Consider the following 26,274-nt stretch of genomic DNA (forward strand, 5'->3'; position numbering starts at 1 on the left):
CTCCCCCTCACCCCCGTGTGTGTGGTGTGTGAGTATGGAAAGGGGGAAAGTAGAGGTTCACTTGAATCAGTCAGATTATTATTACAGTCAAAGATCAGCATAAAGAGGATGAGGAACAGTCAATTAAAGAGCATAAAAATATATCAGAGTCCAGATATATATATATATATATATATATATATATATATATATATATATATATATATATATATATATATATATATATAAATGCTAAATGATATAAGTAGATGTAAAAGAATTCTAAAAGGAGGGGTAGGTACATTAGAGGGGTATAGAGGAACATGAAGGTTAGTATGTGGCGGATTATCACAGTACAGACCATTTAGTGTTTTAGTATTTTTTTAGTGTTTATTTGATTTGTCGATCGCTTACAAGATACAGGTATAAGAATAAATATAGTTTTGAATACATGAGATAGATACTTATAAGAAAAAAAAATAGGACAGGGACAGTAGGCACGATTGGTGCACTTATGCACACCTCTTACAGGCCTCTTAGGAAGGGGGTGAGGTCAATAGTATAGGATGACAAACTAGATGCTCATTAAAACTAGTTTAGGGCACAAGTCATCCATCTGATAGTTTTAAGCACTGCTGAGCAGAACCTGCAACATTACATGTTATAGCAGGGTTAGTATCTGAAAGGAGCAGGGAGGCATAGAATTGTCCAGTGTGTCCTAGATATTTATTCAGTAATAGTGAGAATGAACTAAGTTCATTTGAGCACAGAGGATGTGAGCATCCCTTAATGAGATGGGAGGCAAGAGATCAATACATGTTATTTATAAAAATAATGAAAATCAGACCTGGAACTAGGAATCAGGTGCTATGAAATTTACTAGAAGAATTAAGATTTGTGTCCAGGGATAAATTTGCTGCCTTCCTTCCCTGGCATAATTGCTTTAGAACAAACGTCATAGTGGAGCTTGCAGAAATATTCAAATGTAATTAAAAACCAATTGAATTAACCAAAACAGTTTGTTGATGGTTATTTCCATGTATCATTACAGTGTAATGGTGTAGTGGTTAAGGAAGCCAGCCAAGCCATTTTGAGTCAATTGCTCCTTCTGAACCTGAACAAAACCAGCCAATGAACAAACCCAATGCATTGATAGTTTTCTCATGAGAAGTGTGTAAGCACAAGCAGACTTGCACTAACAAGCAAGCATTAAAAACAACAACTTCCCATTCAGGTGATTATTTTCTCTTTCTGTCGCATTAAGAAATTTCAAGTCAGCCACAGTTTTTGGAGGAATTTTGGGAAATCAATGGATAAGCCCATCTTACTTAAAATATTACAGTTGATTTCATCAAACTGAACTTGGAGCGTTTATTTCAAAAGAGGTCTTTTGCTTTACACTGTATAAAACTACAGACTAGCTCCTGAATGTTTATTGGATTTTTATCTGTCCCTTATTACTTTATAAGTAACTCAAGATTACTTGAGTAAGTAACCAATATTCCTCCCCCCCTCTCTTTTCCCCACAACATTAGCCATGTGAGGTTGGTTGGTCTGAGAGAAAGTGACTGGCCCAAGGTCATTCAGCTGGCTTTCATGAGTAAGGCAGAACTAGAATTCGCAGTCTTCTGCTTTCTAGGCCAACACCTTAACCACAACATCAAACTGACTCCAAATGTTGGATGATTGATTTTAATCCATCAAAGAAAGCACTCTTTCTTTGATGAGGAAAATCTTCTATATATGTTAATAATTCAGAACATTTTGTTGATACAGCAGCAGTTTTGAAGCCACCTGGGATTTGTTTTGTATCAGTGTTGATGTCAATTGCTACTCCAAATCAGCAGAGGTGAACATCTGTGTGGGAGGGGGGCACATTCCTGGTTGGATTCTGATTAATATGTGGCATTATCTACCTGGATTTGTATATCCAATTAAGCATCAATTGAGATATATTAGTTCCCTAGGCAAGATGTAGTTGTAAAAATTGAAATGTTGGAACTGTTCTATCAGATGGATAATGGCATCACTGAAACTGAAACAGAGCGGAGATAATTTTCCCATTTTCTTAAGCTTCTGAGGGTGAACTTACTCCTATTGCATCTGAGCATTTTGTCCAATAAATTATGATTGACATGAGATTCTGGAAACAAAATAATGAAACTCCTGAGCACACCTCTCCCACCCGCATATTTTTATTTTAATTAAGGATTCCCATGGTGACAATCTCTTTTTCTTTAATTTACATTGCCTAGAAAATCAGCCCCTTGGAGAATGGATGTAATAATTGCTGAAATGTATTATGGGAATGTACTATACAAAGTTGATGCATTGCCAGTATTTCTTGCATGTTTCAAAGATAAAGAACATAGTTCTTTGTTTGTCCCTACATTCACATTAAACTTACAGCTCTGGAATAAAGAGATGAGGTGAAGAATGGAACAAGTATTTAGCATTATAGATGAGGTTTTAAAGGAGATGAAATGGATTTGCAATATTTCCTTCTAATTAATTTCTTCCACTGTGGATGCCCTACCTGACTAAGAAGTTCTTTTTCTTTCTTTTACATTTTTGTGGGATGTCTCTCTGGCTCAATGACCTCTTATACATGACCACCTGTGACTTAAATGCTTGGTAGACTGAGGAAGGCTTGCATTAGTTCCAACCCCCTAAAACACGGGTGTCAAACTCTCTATGTCACATTGCCATCACGTGATGTTTCGTGATGTTTTTTTTCCATCCACGGAGCTGGGGTGAGTGTGGCATGTGTGTGATGAATTCAGCCTGAGGGCTGCCAGTTTGATACCCCTGCCCTTACAGATAGGCTTCACTATCTTGGAAAAACCTTGAGTAAAGGACTGATCTCTATTTTACCAAGACCTGGGAAAATGTAAGGAAAACTTTCTTCACCCCTGTGGCAAAATTTGTCTTTTTGATTTTACTTGCTTCAAATTTATAACTGATCATTTTATCTTTGACAATTATATTTATTAATTATCACATCACTATAACTAGCTTTGTGAAATGTTGCATTGGACAGATCTTTACTTTTCTGCAAATTTTAATTCTATTCAGAATTTTAATTCTATTTCAAAATGTATATTTTTGGAAATTCCAGATTTATTTTTATTCAGCTTTCTAGCCCTTATAACAATAAAAGTGAGTAGGTTCATGTCTGATTGAAAGCTTAGTAAGCAAGGAAGGGTGCGCTCTATACAGTTTTCCCATAGCTCCTATTTAGCTTTACCCTTCTCTTTTTCTAATATGAAAGGTGAAATAACATATGCCAGAGGTTATCATCATAATCTAAGGGTCTGATCCTATAATGAATTAATCCCACATTGGAAACATTAGAATAAAGCACTTCTCATTTTGCTACATATAATCATGATGTTGTCAAAATGATGAATTTGAAAGTTTTAACATTTTATAGGAAGAAGGTATTTTTAAAATTTAAGTAAAAAATGTTATTATCTCTTTCAAAACAGAACTGATGAAATTGAGTATAAATATCAGGAATTACCAACTTTTTCACATCAAATTACTACCATGTGACCTTTCCAGAAGTATAGTTATAACTTTTTAAAAAATGGATTGAAAGTCACCAGATCACCAAATCTTACAATATTTCAGTAATTGCATCCGCAGGACAGAAAAATATCACAAATTTATTGGTTGTGCATATGTGTGCATTTAAAAATAATGTTAGAATTCTAAGAGGCTGTTTAAGAATGCTACGGGTACTATGGAACCAGTGCACCCTATGTTATCAATTCCTGAATAACAAAACTCATTTAATGCTAATTAAATAGTAATGTAATAGTACATTACCAATAGTGGCACAGAACTACAGGAAGAGAGCTCGTTACAGGTAGTCCTCGACTTACAACTACAATTGATAAATTATGTTGATAAACAAGACATTTGTCAAGTGAGCTTTGTCCAATTTTTCCACCTTTCTTGCCACAGTTGTTAAGTGAGTAACATAAAGTGAATCTGCCTTCCCTATTGATTTGCTTGTCAGAAGGTCTCAAGAAGTGTTCACCTGACGGTTTCGGGTTTGTCGGCTTCGCGGCGGTAGGGATTCGCGAAGCTGCGCGATCCCTGCGCTAGCCGTTTTGGGGCTCCGACCGGACGGGTGCGGAGCAAGGCTGCCCTGCAGGGGTAGCTGAAGGTAAGGGGATCCGGAGGAAGGGTTTGGGGTGCTGCAGACCCCCTCCTGGCCGGCAGAACCTCCTTTACCAGGACGGTGCAGCGGCGGTCCGTAATGGCCGCCACAAAGAAGTCGACAACCGGGCAAGTATGCGCAGGAGGAAGAAGAGAAAGTTATTGAAAGTGAAAGTTCTTCTTGGTTGACCCAGGGCTTTGAGATTTATCTAATTTAATTCCTGGAAAAGATGGTTTTTGATGATTTTTTCCACAAGAAGAAAAAAAAAGCGGCTATTTTGAGGTGCTGAAGGAAAGTTTACTCTCCCTCCCGACGGAATTAAGCCGGAAGGGAGAGGATAAAGAAAATATATAAATTTGGATATTGTTGGAGGAGATGCCTTGAAGACTTGAGGACAGAAATATAATCTTAATAAGGCTTTAAAATATAGATTTGGACTCTTTTTTTTTTTTATTTGTTTGATACCACCCCTGGAAGAGGAAGGGGGAACTTTGGCTTGCTTGGATTTATTGAGAATTGTGGATTTTGGGATTGTTTTGCCTTTCTCTCGGAATATTTGGTTGGTGTAAGAAGGAAGAGGAATAAAGAAAAGAAAAGATTTATTTATAATGGCTTTCCTTTTTGAAGACCTGAGGGATGAATATGAGCAAACAAAAGCAGCCTGCAAAGATGGCATGGAAAAAGCTTTTCTATTTCTAGAAATGGCGCTGGTCAATTATCAACAGACAATGGAACAGATGGAAACGGAAGAAGAACAACAAGGAAGAGACGAAGACGCCATCTTCACTGAATCCCAAAACTTATCTAAGGAAGAAGGAAGGAAGAGAGCAAGGAAAATGAAGGACTTAAGATTTAAAAAATATTTGAGAAAGAGAAAAATATGATGCAAAATAAATATAATGATAACAAACAAGAGAAAAAGGGAACACAACAGAGAAGGGATCCCAGCAAGGCAGAGGTTAGAAGAAGAAGGGGGTAGGAAGATTTGGTGGGGAAGAAAGAAAGGGGAAAGGCGGAGAAAAGCCTCAAAGCTTTAAAATTGGATGGGAGAAGAGGATTTTTTTAGAGACAAAGGATGAAATATAAATTTCTGTAAGAAAGATTCTGCTAAGGTACAGAAGATGGTATTGTAACATTTATATTTGAAATAGTAAATTAGAATGGTTTAAGATTTAATAAGAAATTAAAATGTTGAAGTTTAAAATTGAAATGTTGAAGTTTTAATAATGATTGATTTAATAATGATTGATTTTTGAAATGTAATAAAATATCGAAGAAAAGGAGGATACAATGTATTTAAACATTTTTGGTGGATAGAATGTACCAAGCAGAACCAAATTGGGTATTTGTTATGTTGAATTTTAATTTTACTAACTTAGGGGAGGATAGAAAGGCATCATACTCTGATTAGTGATTTCAGGAGAAATTCTTTTTATTATAAGAAGAGATAGAGGGATAATGAATGGGCAAAAGATACAAATTTAATGATTTAATTAAGATGGATTAAATAAGATAGAATTGTGAAGAGTGATATGCGCTATTATTTTAGCCCATGCAAAGAGAGGTAACTGGGGCCAAGGTACTTTACTAAAAGATTTTTTTATGTTTGTTTGTGTTTGTTTGTGTTTTATGAGAATATTGGGGAAATTATTGTAGAAAGACGGAAAGATTTAATATGTAATGATTTGTTTGTTGTTGAAACTTTTAATAAAACTTGTTTTAAAAAAAAAAAAAGAAGTGTTCACCTGACATCGGGAGATTGCAACTGTCATAATATGATTCAGTTGCCAAGGGTCTGAATTTTGATCATATGATCACGAGGATGCTGCAATGGTTGTAAGTGTGAAAAATGATCATAACTCACTTTTTTCAGTGCCATTGTAACCTAAACTGATGTAAGTCAATGACTACATGTATTAAGGAATGTCAGTGGAACTGAATAGGATATTATGGGAGATTTACATCATTTTCATTAGATCATTATGCAAATAATATAAATTGCAACAATTATTTAATTTGATGCATAGAAATTCCATCATGTCAGGGCCTGGCAGAATGAAGTTTTGTTGAAATAATGTATAGAAAAGAAATGATCTTTTTTGATAATCCACAAAAAATTCACACGAAAGAAAGTGCAGTAAATGGGAAATTATGTTTTCCCTTTCTTTTACTGTCTTATTGTCCATATTATTGAGCATGTATTCTATTCTACTTTTATTAAGAGTAGAATTTTTTAACAATCTATTCTTCTTAAAAAAAACAACAACAGTGTTTGACAGCTCCTGGGTTGAAAACCCATCATTTTCTACTCATTTCTCCATCTGCATCTAGGACATGAAACTGTTAATCATTCTTTAAAACATCAAAGAAGCCAAGCCATAGTTTGATCTGGAAAGGTAGTATTATTTCTGCATATTTATATTTAGTTCCACAGGCTTATAATATTGGGTAGGATTTTTTTATTTATTTCATCACTTTTTGTGCATGTATTAGCATCGGGTGAAGTCATAGAAGAAAGAACTAATGAATATGCAACTAGGCCATACTGAAAAACATCTTGAAAGCATACCATTATCTTAGCCAGCAGTATCAAATGAAGCTGAATGAAAACATATATATACCAGACTTAACTTGTGATGATATCTAGAGAATTTTATCTTCGGTTTTTAAAGTCAGTGGTGAGAAACTAGGCTCTTGCCTTAGCAAATAGCATAGCTGACCACATTTATATTTCAAATATATAACTATGAATCCACACTGAATAACTCCAACATCAAAAAGTCTTCATCACTGTCTTACATTTGTGTCCACTTGGCACACTGGTTCTAGCACTCAGGCTCCTTTTGACTCTTGTCAAATCATTTTCCTGTCCAGTATCTACTTTCTACCCTTAAGTGAAAAGAAGGGTCAAATGTGTGAGAGAAATACAACTAGCAATCTGTGTCCTTCATCCTTTCTTTAATTCTTTTGAGAAATGCACTATCAAGATGACATTAGACAGCAGCAGCATTGCAATATTTACAGCACTACTGTGTTGCTTGAAATATCTTTTCCTCCCAGTATTCTGTGAGACATTATGCCCATGGGCTTCTACTATGTTTAGGTCATTTTGTAGGGTAGAAGAATATATGATAGATAAACATACTTAGAAGTTCTTAACTTATACTGGAGGAAGATGGTATTGTTCATGTATTTATTTCCCACCTTCACTTTAAAGAGCTGCTCTGCAGTGTATTAAGATATCATCTAACCTAGACTGAGATGGAACGCTAAGGACTGCAAGGACGATGATAGAAAATCACTGCCTTTGCTTCTTCCTTGACTTTATTTATTTTAAACTTTTATAAGGGTGCCTTAATGCTACAACAACTCTGTGTTGCATTTAGTAAATGTGAATGTAAGCAATGGTTTGACAACCTCACCTGGTTTGTTTGGAGTAAAGTTTGGGCGGTCATCCATCTATTGATGGTATCCGAACCCAGTCCAATGAATGATCTCACCCAGCATCCTAATGCAGATGTTAAACATAAGGTGGGAGTGTAGAGCTAGTCCCCACATACCAAGGTATGATGCCTCTACTGGTTCATTCTTCTTTCTGGAAGAGCTGTATGGATTGAATGTAGACAAAAATAATGGACATTACTATTAGGACAGGGATTCCCAATCCCTGGGCCACAGTTCACTACTGGGCTGCAGACTGTTCAGAACCAGGTCGTGTGAGCGGCTAGCTGGCAGCTCGACTTGCATGAGTAGTGGACCAGTGTGTACCTGCACACATGCACAGCTCAACTTGTGCGAATGGTGGGCCAGTGTGTATGCATACAGCTCAACTTGTATTAGTGGTGGGCCAGCAAGCATGCGCATGTACGCAAAGCTAAACTTACATGATTGAGAACCACATGCAACTCAACTTAGATGAGCAGTGGGTCAGTGTGTACATGCACCCATGCACAGTTTGACTTGTGTGAGTGGTGGGCTAGCATGCACACATACATCTCAACTCACGCAATTGATGGGCTCTCACGCATGCACACATATGCACAGCTCAACTTGCACAAGTGCGGACTGGCATGCATGCACACAGCTCGACTTGTGCAAGTGATGGACCAGTTCTTCTCCCCCCCCGGCCGGGCAGCCAAGCCATAAAGGTTGGGGACTGCTGTATTAGGATGTCAGCAAAGGAAGATTCTCCCGGATATACAGGTAGTCCTCAACTTATGACCACAATTGAGCCAAAAATTTATGTTGTTAATTGAAACATTTGTTAACTGAGGTTTCCCCCATTCTATGACCTTTCTTGCCACAATTGTTAAATGAATCATTGTAGTTGTTAAGTTGGTGGCATGGCTGTTAAAGGAATCTTCTTCCCCATTGACTTTGCTTGTCAAAAAGTCACAAAGGTGATCACATGATCACCACAGGACACTGCAACTGTCATAAATATGAATCAGTTGTCAAGGGTCTGAATTTTGATTACATGACCATGTGGATGCTTCAATGGTCATAAGTGTGAAAACAGTCATGAAGTCCTTTTTTCACTATCATCGTAACTTTGAACAAAGGAACTGTTGTAAATCAAGGACTCCCTGTACAGTATATAAGATAATCTTACACACACACACAAGAAAAGTGCTTGTTGGGTTCAAACATATTTTATATTATCTGTTAGCCTAAAACATAAAATTTAAGGATGCTGTTAAACTTGTGTGCAAATTGTCACAAAAACTAGTGATCCTTGTAACTTACAATAAATAATCCATTATCTCTGATGTGTTGTACTGTTTTCACTCATGTAACCAGACTAATGGATCATGTTTAAAGTTCAAAACATTAATTAAAACACCTTTTCATTCCCTTAGAAAACAGAAATTCTATCTAAATTAATAATTTTCAAATACAGAACTCTTAATTAATTTAAGCTCTATTAACTGAAGAATCAGCTTGTTCACAGGTTGCATTTAATTATGCTCTTTACAAGCAAGGCCAATGAAAAGTCATTCTGCTGCTTGAGGCAAAAGTTAAGAAGAACTTCTTTCCGTGTAAGAAAATCTACTGGTTAGCATTTGAATGTTATTTCAGTATTGGTAGCAGGATTGGTTCCTTCATACCAAAGATCAACGGGTTGGTTTGAAAATATCCAAGTACACATACATTTGTTCTCAAAAGGAGAAAGGAGGTTAGGAGAAGTTGCTACCACTGCCCCAAGTGCTCCAAAGATGGCACCTTACTTTACTGGGTTTTTTTTTTTTTTCACCAGACGTGTCTTCTATCAATCTTCTGCTTTCCTAGAGGACTTGTCAAGGGACTAAAAGCAGATGCAATTCAAGAACTGAATGATTGACTAAAATGGTTTTGGCTCATCCTGTTACTACTATACTTTGCTTTGAAATAGCTAGATTGTAACATGAATGATAGCAATTGATGCCTGTTACAAGTTGCCTCAAGTTCTTGTGAAGTGGGCAGACAACAAACACTGACTATATAAATATAATTACTAAAACCAGTAGAGATATCAAGAATTATGGACACTTCAAGTATGAGATAAAGTTGAAAAATATTACATAATACTATTGCACAACCTATAATGCCATGTTTATATGTTTTAACTATAAACATATCCATGTGTTTATATGTTTTAACTATTAATTTAGACTACATATTGTGTTAATATTTGTTCTGTAATTGTCAAATTTATATTATCATTATTTCATTTCGTTTGGAAAAAAGTGATTCTATGAAACCTTTCCTCTGCTAAACCATCTTTTGAAATTTGGGGAAATTTTTTTTAAAAAATGTTTCTGTTGTATATGTTTGAAAAAATGCCCATAAATAGTGGACATGATTTACATCCAGCAGTCTAAACATACTACATATTTCCCATTTAATAAAACTGACAGCATATTTATTTTAAAAAGGCAACAAAAAAAATCAATATTTTTGCAATATTGTGTAAAACTGTGATGGTGCAGCAGTTAGAAAGCAGTATTGCAAGCTAACTCTGTCCACTGTCAGAGGTTCGATTCTGACTGGCTCAAGATTGACTCAACGTTTCATCTTCTGCGGTCAGTAATGACCCAGATTATTGGGGACAATATGCTGACTCTGTAAACTGCTTAGAGAGAGCTGTCAAGCACTATGGAGTGGTTTATAAGTCTAAGTGCTAATGCTATTGCGCTTTTGTTTTAAATGTGTTGTGTACTGAAACTAGAAAAAGAATCTGGCCAGTACTGAAGCTATACTCCCACTATCCATTACATCTTATCAGCATATAATTGCAATGGATTGGTTTTATTAAGCATAAATACTACATTAGGTGTTGAATCCAAAGATATGCTGTGGAAGTAAATTCTTGGAGTAGGTTTTTATATAAATTGCTACTAAAGCTAACAAACTGCCACCCAGAGTAATTCTAGAAGGGAGGGAGGGAGGAAGGAAGGAAGGAAGGAATTGATTGGCTGCATAGGCACAAAACAAGAAGACTTGATTCTGGAGAATGTTTGCCATTCTCTATCTATGCAATCTCTGTGTGATATTCTGTAAGATACAAGAATTCTGCAAGATAACAGAATTAAAAAATATAGGCCATTGCTATGGACCTATAAGAACACATCTTGGATTTCATGTATCTTTTCTTCTTAAGGATTTCATTCTGAGTCAATAAATATCTTTTACTACCTGGAATGTAGCAATATGTAAATCAATTAACACTGTAATTACAGTGTTTACAGTATAAATTAACCTTTGCCTTATGTTGAAATTCGGTTTTAGACACAAATACTTTCTTCTAAAATAATCCATATATTGTAGAAGGATATAAAATTAGCTTCAGAAATATTTTCCTGATAATGAATGTGAAAATATTAATTACATAACATGTTATTTTTTTTGGCCCAACATAGATTTATATATTTGAAAATAACATCTATTACCAGCCTGATGTAAAGAGCAGCTCTTTGAGATTGACATCTTCTGGGAAAGAAGGAATTGTTTTTAATGGAATTGCAGACTGGTTATATGAAGGTAAATTGAACAATAAAAATTGCTATATGAAGCTGAATGCTAAAGAGCTTATTATTTGAAGAGAAAAAAAAACATTATTTTGGGATAAACATTTTCAAGATTTCTTGGGAATGTGGTATCCCAGGTATATTTTACACTCTTAGGCTTCGGGAGATCAACACCAAAGTAAAGACATTTTTTTGCAGATGCTTTGTTTTTCCAGGGAAGCTTATTTAGTGCAATGGTTGAGAAATGAGGATTTTCTTACAATGAATTCTGAGGGATTAGATAGTAGTTTAATGCTTCCTTAGAAGCACTGGTTGATTTTAAACAAAACATTGAGATGAATAAAGAGAACAAACTCCCATCCTTAACTTCCTCATAACTAAGTTGAATGATGATAACCTGCAAATCCAACTTTACAGAGAATCTATTCACAAAGAAAAACAAAACTTATACTACCATAAAAGGCATTCCAGAAAGCATAACATCAGCTGCATATGTACAATTGTCAATAGAGCAAAAACCAAAAACTACACCTCACAATACGTGGGCTCAGGAACTTGTGTCTATATGAACAATGATCCCACTCCAAATGTCCTTAAAAAGGCACTATGAATATAACATATGGAAATCCCGATTATGCATAATTTTTCTTTAACCTCAAGAGATATAACTTGCATGAGGAAGATAAGGGACATATTTTTAGTTAGTAGTCTATAAATTATTCTACTTTTTTCAGTGGAAGTGCAGTTAAATCATTTTAAAGTGTGAATTTCAGGGAAAAGTGAATTATTCCATTTAGTTTAAAATAAAGGACACTATCCTCTGTAGATTCTTTGCTCTTTCTTTTATGAAAGAAAAGTTTCTAAGAGCAAAATGTTTAGATAAAACTGATGTATCAAATGTCCTTCCATGGAATTCTAAAAGGTAACATTTACTGGTAAATCTAATACAAAATGCTAATTTCATGGGTTTAAGTATATATTTTTTCCTCAGAGGAGCTGCTTCATTCACACATTACTCACTGGTGGTCACCTGATGGAGAGAGGCTGGCGTTCCTTATGATAAATGACTCATTAGTACCAAATATGCTTATTCCTTGGTTTACTGGATCTTTGTATCCCAAAGGAAAACATTATCCATATCCAAAGGTAAGGAAATTGAGTAATACTTTTTTATTATTAATCTATGCTTTATTTAATTGCTCCCTTACCCACAATTACTGGAAGGAAACAGTCATTGGAGTTGAAGATAATAACTCTATTATGGTAGCTAAAAATAAAAGATTTAAGCATTTTTTTTATTACTCAGATATAATTACAGACTTTCCAGTCCAAGGAGACTTATGTGGATGTTTTTGTGAATTAATGAACTAGTCTAGTCTCTTTTTTTGTCACCTGTTCAATGTGAGAGCAGGTTGAAGCACAAGATGAGTGGCAAACAAATTTAACAAATAAATAAATAATAACATTAAATAAATAATCTATGTATATAAAAATGAAATAACACTCATGCATCATCACAAAACCTCCAGAACCGTAAAGCCTACCTAGAAATTTGGCACGTATGTTCCTCTTGGGTTCTAGGTGCTCACTAAGAAAGGATTTTTTTGAAACAACCATCAGAGCATTAGTATTTTGTATATTATTATTAACACGGTTTGATGCTAGGGAGTTCTACTCCCCCTCCCCACCTGAAAAGAAATCTGTTCCAAATGCGAAAAAACAAGCAGAGAGGAGGAGTTGCAATTTTAGTTTCACAGCACCAAGCAGCTTTACAGAACAGCTGAGCTAAGCCATGCCCAGGCTCCTTGCTGTCTCCTTTTTGCTCATACAGCAAATACTGCTCAGTTTCCAAACAGCCCTCTCACACACTGATAGGACGCTAGCCAGATAAATACCAATGGATGCTGGTAGGCAGAGACAGAATGTATTCCCCCTTATTTTCCTCCCCAAAAACTAAGCCCGACCACATAGTTTCATAGCGAAGCATGGGTATCAAGTTAGTCAAATAAATAATTCCAGTTCTTCTCTCTGGTTAAGATTTAGCTGACTGCGGGCTGTTTACCTCTTCTATGTCAAATAACCACTGTAAGATGTAGAATATACTAAGAATGCTTTACTTCCAGGCAAAGCTACCTTTTCCTATGCTATGTGCACCAGTTTGCAAAATATACCTAAAACCATATCAGACATAAAACCATCTGAGGTATGTGGTCATCGCCTTTAGAATAGATTATTGCAATGGGCTTTTTAATTCAAAGACTGCTTTTGTAGACTGCAGCTGGTGCGTAATAAGCAATTAGCTGGTAAATAACAGCCACCATAATTATTTAACATCAGTGCTTTAGGCCCTGCATTAGTTATCAGAAGGCTTCTCAGCACAATTCAAAGAGTTAATTATTACTAATATATCAATTCATTTATTGTATTCCCTAGGGTGCATGATGGGAATGTAATAAATTGAGCTTTTCAGCTGGAAAGCAGACAGCCCAGGTTTGAGACCCAAGTGTTGTGTGACAGGGTGAGCTCCCATTACTTTGCTCAGCTCCTGCCAATCCAGAAGTTCAGAAGCATACAAATGAGAGTAGCTAATGAATGCTACCAATTTGTTTAGGGCTTTGATCAATTATTGGTTTTATAGTTGGTTTTATTGCTTTAACATATTACCATAAACTTCTAGAACTTTTGTTGGAGTGTGGCAGTCTACAGGAATAGTAAAATGAATGCACTTTAAAAATGACATTAAAGAACCTGTGAATTGGACATGTAGTTTAGCATGGATTTAGGTCAGGATGAGTGATGTATGAACTTGTTAAATCAGTCTGTTTTCCCTCCCCAGCTTGATTTCTTTTTTATTGTTGTTTTTACTTATTATTTTGGTCAGTGGACAACATTAGAAATCGAGTAAATATATTTTAAAACTTAAATAATGTATTACTCTGGACTAGGGTCTCTTTGACAATTATATTTATTACTTTTGATTTTTAAAAAATATGAAATTGTGACTTAACAGCATAGAAAATTAAATGTACATCACTGGATATTTTTCATATATTTTTGCTAGGAGCAGAATTAATTTCTACAATTGTTATATTACTTTTCTTTAGCAATTTCAAATTGAACAATATCAAACGAAACACAACAAAGGATAAAATTTAAGATTCAATTAAACTTATGATAAATAAATTATAAAAGTCTACTATAATTTATTACACAGTGAACAGATTTATATTGTTAATAAATTGTAACCTTTATTTAATTTTTCTGTTCATTTTAAATTCACCTTAATTATTAAGCAAATGATCTAATAATATGAACTAAGACTTTATGCCTTGCAATGTTTTACTTCACTAGGCAGGTTTAGTAGTATTTATGACTACTATTAGGCCAAGCTGGTGCATAGGAAACTTTTTATAATTATTTTTATTCCTTATAAAAGCATCATTCCTTTTTTTTATTTTTATACAGTTATTTGTATTTGTAAGGAAAATAAAATAAGTGTGCAGGAATGTAGGTCTTACTGTATATGCCAATCCATGGCCATCATATTAGGATCACTCAATACTGTGTTGTAGAATATCAATGAGATATCTATGTGACTTGTATTTAATTATTTCATTCAAATTTCAACAATACTGAACTGTTTTTATTTTTAAAAGGCAGGTGAATTGAATCCAGTAGTCAAGCTGTATGTTGTCAATCTATATGGCCCAACACATACATTGGAACTCATGCCACCAGACAGTTTTAAATCAAGGTAAGCAGATTAGAGGTTGATATTTAACCTACTATACTATATTCCAGGGAGCAGCTTGGTGTAGTGGTTAATGCAGTAAAAGAAAAGGAGATGGCAAATTTTAGTTCTGCCTTAGACATGAAGCCAATTGGGTGACCTTGGTGACCAATCATTCTCTCTCAGCCCCCAGAAAACACAATGCCAAACAACTTCTGAAAATCTTGCCAAGAAAACTGCAAGAACCAATCCAGGCAATCACCATGAATCAACACTGTCTTGAAGGGCTACAAGCAGAAAAGTTAAATAAAGAAGTGGGGGTGGAGGGTAACTCTACAGAAGACCAAGCCTTGCATATAAAGCTTGAACTGAGAAGACAGCAACAGATAGAAAATGTTGCCTCTACAAAGAAGCTGAAGGAACAGTGGACCAGCTAATTAGTTGTTGAAAGAAGACTACGCAGATTGATGTCAAACAATGACATGACAAAGTAGCAACAATGGTCTTCAAGAAATATCTACTTGCCTGAAAGCAAGAACTAGTGGCATCACAAAATAGACAAGGTAATAGAAAATAAATAAGTTAAAGTTCTATGGGACTTTAGACTCCAAACAAACAAAAACCAGGCTTAACAACTGTCAATAAGAAAGACAGAAAAAAAATTATGGATAGCAGATGTTGCTATACTTGGAGACAGCAGAATAAAAGAGAAAAAATGGGGGTGGGGTGGGGGAATCACAAAATACAAACATCTGAAAATTAGAAATAGAATGTAGCAAATAAAACAAAGATAGTACCAATACTATTAAGGCACCTTACGTGCAATCCCAAAGCATCTGGAGCACCACTTGAAAACTGTCAGTATTGACAAAATCCCCATCAGATTTGCTTGGAACAGCTTACATCCTGCAACCGGTATTTTCAGCACCACCACAGTGACACCTGTCTGTTCCAGATGCTTAGGAAGGACCAGGTAGGTGGATAAAAGTGCCAAATCCAGCCTAATCAACCAGCTAACTATAAAACAAACCATAATAATAATCTATTTAAAAAAAAAAAATCTCACAGATTGGTTTTAGCTAATAGAATGAAACTGTTATTATAGAATATTTTAATAAAGTATTTGACATTGTTTTCATAAAAGATATACAAAGAGAAGAAAATCATACAAGAGATATATCTGTTCACGCAGTCTGAAAGAGAAGTAACACTATCTGATTAAATTTGACAACAGTGAATGGAACAGATTAGAACATCAGAAAACTTCTCTAAATACCACATTCAAAGTCCAAACTCTATAATCACTAAGTTAAAGTGACCTGTCACTTTTCTCACTAAAAGAATGCTTGATTCTGAAAACTGACCATTTATTTAAATGAACTTAATTTCAAATTAAAATTAAACAAAAGCATCAATGAAAGAAATACAAGATAGGGAAATTCTCTGGATTTCAAAGAATTTAGAATGAACTTTTGTAGATTAGGATGGAGAATAAAATTTTAAAGATTTGTTCATAGAGAATGAGGTGAGATACAGGATGAAGATATTGTTTATTGTATTTTAAGAAATGGCAATTAAAGTTGTTCATATTCACCAGTATGGATTATTTCTTTCTTTCTGTTCCCTTTTTTCTTTGCACATTCGATTTTTATCTTTTCATTTTTGTAGTTTGTATTACTTTGATGTGTATATGTCATTTTCAATAAAATTACGGTATTATAAAAATGATTTTTTTTAAAAAATTAGATCTTAATACATGCAAATGTGTAGATTATACAGGGGTGAGTTCTAAATCATCAAATTCAAAATACATTATATCCTATAGTGAATTTCCCAAGCAGTATGCAAAAAGAACAAATATTACATATCTAAGTAGATAACAGCTCTCTCTTTTTTTTTAATCGTAGGTTTGTGCAAGCTTATTTTAAAAAATCATGTATTTGATACATTTTGTTTGAGTTGCAAATGGTTTTAAGCAATCATCCGGCTGTCATATCACAAAGCCTGAGTGTGTGCATCCCTGGAAAATCAATTTTAATTTTACCTATGAAAGTACTGTATAATGCCCTAGTTACAGAAAATTGGAATTGGACATGATAAACGAAAAGCATGTTGAAAAATGTTTTAAAAATTCAAGGCATAGGCTATATTTTTTCTTTCTTTTACCCACTCCAGAACAAATTGAGGTCTGTTGACCCTTTATTGTATACACATTGAAAGAAGTCCATAGTCTGCAGCAATATATTTCTGATATGCTTGATGTTTTTTACTATTTTTGTTCAGATGACACAGTGTCAGTTGTTAAAGAAAAATAAAGAGAAGGGCATGTAAAAACGGTGTTCTGATAAATGAACATATCCAGCAGAAGAAGTCTATGTTAACATTACTTCATCTAGAAATGCCTATAAGAATAAGTCCCAAAAGAGGCAACTGGACTTTCTGGTTGTTCTTTGAAGATGTTTCGCTTTTCATCCAAGAAGCTTTTTCAGCTCTTCAAAGAAAAACCAGAAAGTCCAGCTGCCTCTTGAAAAAAGCACCTTTGGGACATTCAAACCTCAGAATATTGGCAAAGTCTCCTAATTTGCTGAATGTAAACATGAAAGACAAAGGGCCTTCCTTTGATATCTTTTTGAAATCAAGTCTTGATTGCTAAGATGATAGTATTTTATCACCAAAGATAATTATAAGATGACTGTAAACTATTAGCTTGATGAAATCTATTCATTGGTATCATTCCACTAACAAACAACTTCTATTATTTACACAAATTATTTTTGTATTAATATCAAATTTGGTACTTTAATTTTGTTTATACAAATCATACCATAAACAGTTTTACAATTTATTATATTTTGTTAACCAGATAATACTCAAGAGCAATTACACAATTTTTTAGAAGAACATCAAGCTATTTTCAAAAGTAGTGTAAAGGAGTATAATAAATAACAACAAAGGAGGAATACAAAAACTCCCAAAGGTGCTTTTTCAAGAGGCAACTGACTTTTTGGTTTTTCGTTTGAAGATATTTCACTTAGAAGCTTCTTGGATGAGAAGCAAAACATCTTCAAAAGTAAAACCAGAAAGTCCAGTTGCCTCTCAAAAAAGCACTTTTGGGACAACCACGATCTGAATGACTGAGAATCTCTATAGATGAATGCTAGAACTGTAGTTTGGGGAAGGACTTGATGAACTGAGAAAAGACTGGGGCAAGGCATACTATCAAAACATTCTGTGGCATGTTTTTAATGTATGTATTTCTATAGCCACTCAATTCATTCAAGTGACTCTGGGTGTCTTACAATATTGATGGATGATTGAAAAAGAATGAGGAAAGAATATGGAATGTTTCACAGCCTCTCTGCATCCTTATCCCCCGCTCTGTGGAATTCTTAGATGCCAACACCTGAGAAGCCATACAAATAGGTTTTCTGTCCACAGCAGAAAAACAAAGAAGGAGAAAACACAGTTTGTTTCTACTGTGGAGTTATAGGGCATCTAGCCAAGACTTGCACTGCTAAAGTACAGATCTCTGAATCAGTTATTAATTGCCACAACTGTGGGACAGTGGACTGTGTAGCAAGCTAATGCTGAAATCATCCCAGAGTATCATCTTTGGAGATCTTCATAGATTTTCCTCCCAAGATCTCAACAGAGAGCCTCAGGCAGTGAAAAGTTCAGACAACAACAGCGGACAAACTTATTTTATTTTTGTTACCCTTCGTATGCTCTCAGACTTAAAAATACAACTCTCCACCTTCTAGATTCAGGTGGACAGCGAATGTCAGAGATAAGATAATACTGCAGTTTAAACTGCTGACAAAGAGAAATGTTTATTTGTGGAAACAATTGACAGTCAAGCACTTTACCTGCTTTTATCGGGCAATGTACTTTTACAACTGATAATAAATGATCCTACAGAATTATTTCCATTCCATTTTATCACAACTTATTTACATGCCCCATTGATTGGGCTCAAAATAATGATCCAGATGTCCACTGGCAGCAAGGGCCAATCAAAAGTGTGAACAGCATGATTTTCAAAGTTCCTATTCTTGCCTTCTTTACAGAACAGCTCTGGCAATCCTCTTCCTTACAGAAAGTGCATAGAGTTGGATGATATTTGGGGGAACAAGGAATTAACATTCCTTCTCTCTCTTTTTTTTACTGTAATAATTTTTCCTAAACATTACAGTTAAAAAAAACTGCAAACAAGAAAAAAAAGACAAAGTGCAGAACAACAGGAAAAATAATTTAGGAAGAAAAATATTTAAAAAATACAAATAAGAAAAAAAATAGAAATATAAAAAGAAGTTACTTCCTCATTTGTCAAAATCAGTATCAACAATTTTACCACCTTATCTTAAAATACAATGATGTCTTCCTCCCACGTCTCAATTCTTATCTATAAACAGATCCTTGAAATCTCATGATTCAGTCCTGGTCAGTAAAAGTCTATTATTGTAATAATTACCATAAATAACAATATAGCTATTTTAACTTTGATCAAATCAATCCAGTTTATGTTCCTTCCTTTTACTTTTAACAATCTTGATCTTTAATCTCTTCAAATAATGTTCTAGAGTTTGTTTCCTTTCATTTTTTCTTTGTCCCTTTTTAAAAAATTCTTCAGAACTTAAACAGATTATTTTTGTAACTCAAAATAATATAGCTATCCAAATTGCTCTTTTGGTTTGCTATTTATATAACCCTTTTAATTATTAAGACAACAGCCAGTTTCATTTATATATCAAGTTTAACATCTTTTTTCCATATTAGTCTTGCAACTTGTTATTTTTAAACTCACTTTCAGATCAAACTCAGTTTTGACTGATAAAGCATGTTCCTATTCCAAAATATCTTTTAAGGACAGTCTACCTGTGACTGAGTGACTTTGGGTTAATCACCTCATTTCAGCCCATGTCGTCAGTCTGGGGCATCAAGCTGGTGGGTAAATTCCTGCTGTACCAGTGGCTGAACACAGGGCTGATCTGTAAATAAAAAATAAAAAAATAGACCCTACCTTTGCAGGGAAAATATATAATGGCATACTCTTTTAAGATTAATTTCTCAATCCATTGCTTACAAATATCTTCCAATATCTTCAGTGTTAAAATATTTTGCTCCATTCTATGTTAATAAATCAAATTTAAGCATTTTCTCTCTCTTTTAATTGTAATCTTTAGTTCCTTCTGGTTCCCTCTAGTGTCCAGCATTCAAATTCCCATCCTATCGTTTTTTCTTTTAAGAATTCAAAACAACAGCATTTTCCCTCGAGTGTCATGATCCAACATTCAGACAACTCAGATGTTGAAGAGGCTCCAACAGAACCTGTAGAGTGTCAGCCTTAGGAGACATTGAGGCTCATCAAACCCCAGGAACAGGTGGAAGAGTCAGATGGTTTTGATGACATCAGACATCCCAGCCCCTACATCTGGTGAGTAGAGTGAAGAACAGAGCAACATCATTCCTTTAGGCTTCCTGCCAAGCAAGGCAGTAAATCTCTTGATTAAAGACAGCCTGATTTAAAAGACAGCTCTGATCAATGATCCCTCATGGAAGCAACTGTCTGATCTCCAGCTCTTGCATAATATTCCTGCTCATGTAAGAAACATTAAACCTCTGATTTTTGGATTGACTGACAACCTTGACCTAGCTTTTGGAATTTTGGACTGATTCTGGACTATTCTTCTGTGTGCTCCTATTTGAAAGCAATTCATTCAGGCAAGCATCTGAAACTTTGTTTTGGTTTGCATGCTATTATCTCCTGGCCCTCAGTAGAGTGAGAGATATAGCAGCAGTGTTTGAGTCAGTAATTAAAACCAGAAGCAGGACAATGGGAAGGATTCTTATTAATTTCAAAATCTTATTTTAAATTCATTTAAACCCTTAATCTTATAACTCTACTAATTCAATTATTTTAATCAACTTTTGTTGTTTATTCTAAAAAAGAGAGAGATTTTTTTAATGTTCTTAAACTTATTTTTGAAACTTCTTTCGCTGGGAATTAAAGGAAACTCAGTGCATGTTAAAAGGTTTGTTTTCCTAATAGTTGAAAAGCAGTTAAAAATCTGTTTCCAAAAGTGATTAAGAAATGAGGCTCAGCAAAACTTTATGTCCATACAGGCTACATTGTGGCTAGAAGCTTGGTGGAAATGACTTTAACTCCCAGCCACGCAACTCATCACCCAACTACATAAACCTAATTTTCTAAAATTTGATCATTAGCAGCTGTTCAGAGTACAAGAGGATAATCTCAGAATATTTCCTTTATCCAGAAAGATTTTGTCAGCCAGAAATTGCCATCTGGCCACTGACCTCACCACAATGCCATCTCTGCTCCTTTTGAGACAACTAGTTCACAATGAATCCTCATTGGAGGTCACAGTTACCCTGCCTCCTCACCAAGCATATAACTACATAATTAACTTGAAGCCAGGAGCCCAGATTCCAACTAAGAGACACTATCTTATGTCTATTCAAGAACTGACCACTTTACAAGAGCTTCTGGATGACAATTTGAAGAAGGGATTCATTTCCCCTTGTACATCTCCAGCATATGTACCTAAGTCTTTTTTATCCAAGAAAAATAATTCCTTGAAGATGTAGATGAAGATGTAGATTTCTGAACTCTGCGACAATTAGAAACCTCTACTCACTATCTTATATTTCATATCTGCTGAACAACCTTCAGAAAGCGCATATTTTCATCAATTTGAAAGACACTTACAGTTTGAAAGAGGGCCATGAATTTTTAACTGCCTTTTGTATCAGGCATGGGAAATTGGAATTCACAATGGTGCTATTTTGATTGTATAATTATCCTGTTGTCTCTCCAGATTCATCAATGAAATCTTTTATGATATTTTTGTCAAACATGTAGTGCCGTACTTGGACGGCATATTGATGTTTTCAGAGCATCCGTTTTTACACAAGATTTATACTAAAAGTGACTTACAGAGACTCCTCAAACATAATCTTTTTACTAAAGGTGGAAATGTGTTTTTGATATTTGTGTTATTAGATCTCTATAGAGGGAATACAAATGGATTCTGCAAAAGCACAGTCCATATTCTTATAGCAAGCATCTAGAAGTACAAAAGATGTCCATTATTTTTATGGGATTTGTAAGTATCTACTGGTAGAAAATGTTCTCCATGATTTTGCATGATCTACAAGACTGTTAACTGCTATAAAAGGGACAGAGGTTCAAATGGTCTCAAATAACATCCTTGATTCATCAGACATCCTGTCCCTGCTCATCCTTTTGTTGTGTAAACAGACACATCAGACAGATACAGCATTAGGAGGCATTTTCCAAACATCAAAAATGGTGTGGAACAATCTCCTGCTTTATGCATTTTATTATAAATTGCTTTTTCCAGAAGAAAAGGAACCGTAGCATTTTCAATAGAGTTGCTTATGACCAAAGCAGCATTCCAGTATGGCAGATATTTCTTGCCCTCCAAGATACATCTGAAGAATTTGGAACACTTTACAGAAAGCACAATCTCCAGAGGACCACAGACTAATTTATCTTCTGTGACTTATGTAAGCTGTTTCATAAACATCATGTTCTTCTTCCCTCAAGAACAACACTACCATGACAATCAAATTGGTGGACCATAGGGGAGTGTTTAACAGTTTTCATTGGGTGCTCAGAGTTCTGATGCTGAAGGATGAGAGTAGATATCAAGAACTATGTCCTATCCTATCATATCTATTGCCAGACCAAAATTGGCCTTGCGCAGTCAGCCAATTTATTTCAGCCACCTTCTTCCATATCTAGACCTTGGAACTGTATTTCAATGGATTCTGTTACTCACATTCCTCCTCAACAGGGTTACACAATTATTTTGGTGATAGTAGATTTATGTACCAAAACGGCTTATTATATTCCTTGGAAAGGCCTTCCATTAGCTCAGACACTTTCCAGAACATGTTTTTAGGTAGAAGGAATTAATCAGTCACATGATCTTGCATTACAACTTTCAATTTATAGCCAATTTATAGCTGCCTTTTGCAGCTTGTAAACATTTCAATTCATTTATCTTTGTGTTATTTTGCGTCAAATCAATTATTGGTCAAACATGAATCAATTATAACAATACATGAGGTACTATATCTCATATCAGTAGGACAAAAGGATGGAAAGGTTGCAAAATTTTTCCCATAACATTCAGTGCATTCTTCAACAGGGATGTTATTCATGCAATTTATAGCTATTGCCTCTTCATCTTGCCCTTCTATCTTGAACTCTAGCATCCACTATTTCTATCAGACTTTCTACAGGAGAGAGAGAGAGAGAGAGCCTGCTCTCAGCTCCTCTTCAAGAACACTTAGGCCAAGGCTGCATACAAGTATGCTGTAAATACAATGAGGCAAGCAGGTACCAAGACTGCAGTGGGAGATTTGATGAGACTTTCTAAGTTTTATATTCTGCACATATTGAAAGTTGGATTCAAAGTTGTTGTTTTTTTTTTTTTTAGGGGAAGGGCCTTTTTAAACAGCAAATTAACTCAGTGGCTTTTTTCTATTCAATAAAGATTCACCCAGTCTTCTATTATTATTGTTTATTCATGAAGAGCTTCCTTGCCCTTGTGTTCAAACACTGCCTGTTCTCTGACCCAAATATGAAGAAACTCTGCCCCATAGGCTTTCCTCTTTTAATCCACCATCTTTCATTCCTGGTCCTAACCTTTCCCAGGCTAACCCCCATTCAGTACCAAGAGGAGGAAAAAAAAACACCTTCCCTTCCAATTTATAAGATTTCTCAGTTAAGTCCTGTTCTTAATTCTACCACTGTAGGAGAATACACAGTTTCTCATAAAGAAAGAAAAAATATTGATGTTATTTTTTTTTCAAAGAATTGTATAATGAGCCATTTCTTTCCACATATTCATAATGGCTGCTTTGAAACAGTATGCAGGAGCCAGGAGCAACTTCTCAAGCAGTTTTACTGTCCTTTTAGAGGGATGCTTCTTACACACTCTATTTTTGAAACTTTGAAGTATTTGTATCACCATAGAAACTGCCAATATCCCTCAGCTGATCTACACTGGTCAACTGAGGAGGTAGGATTGGGAAGGGTCTTTGTTTGTATATAAGTATGTGTGAAAGAGGTATGTGCAACAATGAAAGGCAATGAGGGCATACCTAAGCAATTGAGGCCCCACACAATTTGAAAAAGTGCCTCTGCCTTTTCTTGCATGGAACTGTTGTTTCAAGAAACTTGAAATTTAGGCAAAAATCTCCTCCTCCCACACATGGGCATAAATAACCAAACAGTTGAATGAAGTGTTATGCTTGATGCCTTAAATGACAGTGTGAAGGTGTTGTCTAAACATGAAATTGATCTAATACAATTGTAAGCTTTTTTAAGGTTAATTGGAGTATAAAATATATCTGTGCCTATATAATAATAATAGAAATCTTTTGAGAGTTTAGTATCTGCTTATTTTACATGTGTCAAATATTAGTCAATAAGATACGTTTAAAAGGGTTTTTTTTTTTGTATGACTCCAGAATTTATAAGAAAGAAAAAAAGTTTTTTTTTTAAAAAAGTATCCCAATACAGGTAGTCCTTGATTTACAACCACAGTGGAGTCCAAAATTTCTGTTGCTAAGCAAGGAACTTATGTGAGTTGCAACTTTTATGCCACAGTTGTTTAATGAATCACTGAAGTTGTTAAACGAATCACTGTAATTGCTACGCAAATGTGACTTCCCCAATTGACTTTGCATCTCAGAGCTTGCTGTATAGGTTACAAACGATTACAAGACCCTGTGATGCTGCAACTGGTAACTACATAACTTACCAAGCACCCAAATTTTTATCATGTGACCAGCCATGTCACTTTTTCAGTGCCACTGTAACTTCGAACAATCACTAAATGAATGGTTGTAAGTCGAGAGTACCTATAAATAATAATAATGCTTGTAATCATCAAATTGAAATACAGGTAGTCCTCAATTTACAATTGACCTGGGATCTTGCAACTGTCATAAATGTGATTCAGTTAAAGCATGCAAATATAAATCACATGACCTCAGGGATATTGCAATGGTCATAAGTGTGAAAAATGGTCATAAGTCACTTTTTTCAGTGCTGTGTAACTTCAAATGGTCACTAAGTGAACTGTTGTAAGTCAAGGACTACCTGTAATAGAAAAGTACAAAGTTATTTTAAGATATTAAGTAATAAGGAAACATTTTGAGTTGTGACATGGCAAAATTATTGTTAAATGTCACAGATGTCATCAGAAATCCAGATGTATTATTGTAAAATATTTTTCACCTTTTGGTGTGGATTGATATTCTTGTAAGTGGAAATATTAGTACAGGGAGTCCCATTCTTACTGGTTGCTAAGAATGGCAATAATTTTATAAATAATTTGATTTATGTAGTAATCAACTAAGAACTTAAGTATTTCTAAGTTTAAATTACGGCAAAGCTGGTGATGAAAACTATCCTATATAATTATTTCTGCATGACAATCTAATAGGACTTCTACAGGGAGAGGGAATAGCTTGAACCATAAATATTATTTCTAGATTCTCTTATGTAGCCAAAAATTAGTGAATATTGGTATGATATGTTCATATACCCTGTTTTCCTTCTGAAGCCCAAGGTGACATTGATCGTTCTCCAGTTTTCACCCGCAGTGACAATCCTTTTCATTGGGCTAAGAGAGAGTGATTGGCCCAAGGTCACCTCATCTTACTATGCACTCCACAGTCCAATTCCCTAAATACTAAACCATGCCATCTCTTGGTTTTTCCTGGCACCATGTTGGCATTTTGCTTATGGATTTGAAAGTTTTATCTCTGTGTGTATGTATTGTTTAATCTGATAAACTATAAGGCAAATATTGTGATCAAAACAACATGGGAGTTATCCTCAGGGGTGGGATTCTACCAGTTCGCACCTATTCGCTAGAACCCGTTGTTAACATTCTAAGCAGTTTGGAGAACCGGTTGTTAGAAGAAATTACTGGCCTAATCCTGTAAGGAAGGCAGGAAGTAAACATTCTGGTGTTGCTTACAGAAACTGCGTCTCCATTAACCCTTATTATATTCTTGGCAGGACTAGACTTCCTGTCTCAGGAACTTCTCTGGAGTTTTTTTTACCCTCCTTTGCTGGTACTTTGCTTGTGTGGAGTGACCATTCAAAAGTTACAATGGCACTGAAAAAAGCGACTTATGACCATTTTTCACACTTACAACTGTTGCAGCATCCCCACACAGTCATGAGAGGCCAGGCAAGGAGATGCGTGCCTCGATGTCAGTGATATTGAGTTGGCCACACCCAGCCAATAACATGACCACCAAGCCATGCCCACCAACTAAGCCACGCCCATAGAACTGGTTGTTAAAAACTTGAATCCCACCCC

General features: G+C 35.1%; 1 protein-coding gene across 1 annotated transcript in view; it reads left to right on the top strand.

Annotated features, from left to right (window-relative positions):
• The window catches only part of DPP10 (dipeptidyl peptidase like 10), a 234,574-nt gene that overhangs the window by 156,782 nt on the left and 51,518 nt on the right, over positions 1-26,274 (top strand). Inside the window, exons 8-10 of the mRNA XM_087950143.1 lie at positions 11,047-11,167; positions 12,146-12,300; positions 14,811-14,908. Coding sequence (XP_087806269.1) covers positions 11,047-11,167; positions 12,146-12,300; positions 14,811-14,908 — 374 coding nt within the window. The remainder of the gene's footprint in view (positions 1-11,046; positions 11,168-12,145; positions 12,301-14,810; positions 14,909-26,274) is intronic.

Source organism: Notechis scutatus, chromosome 1 (assembly GCF_049901735.1).
Source record: "Notechis scutatus isolate UNSWTSFEM ecotype Mainland chromosome 1, rNotScu1.2, whole genome shotgun sequence".
Lineage (NCBI taxonomy): Eukaryota > Metazoa > Chordata > Lepidosauria > Squamata > Elapidae > Notechis > Notechis scutatus.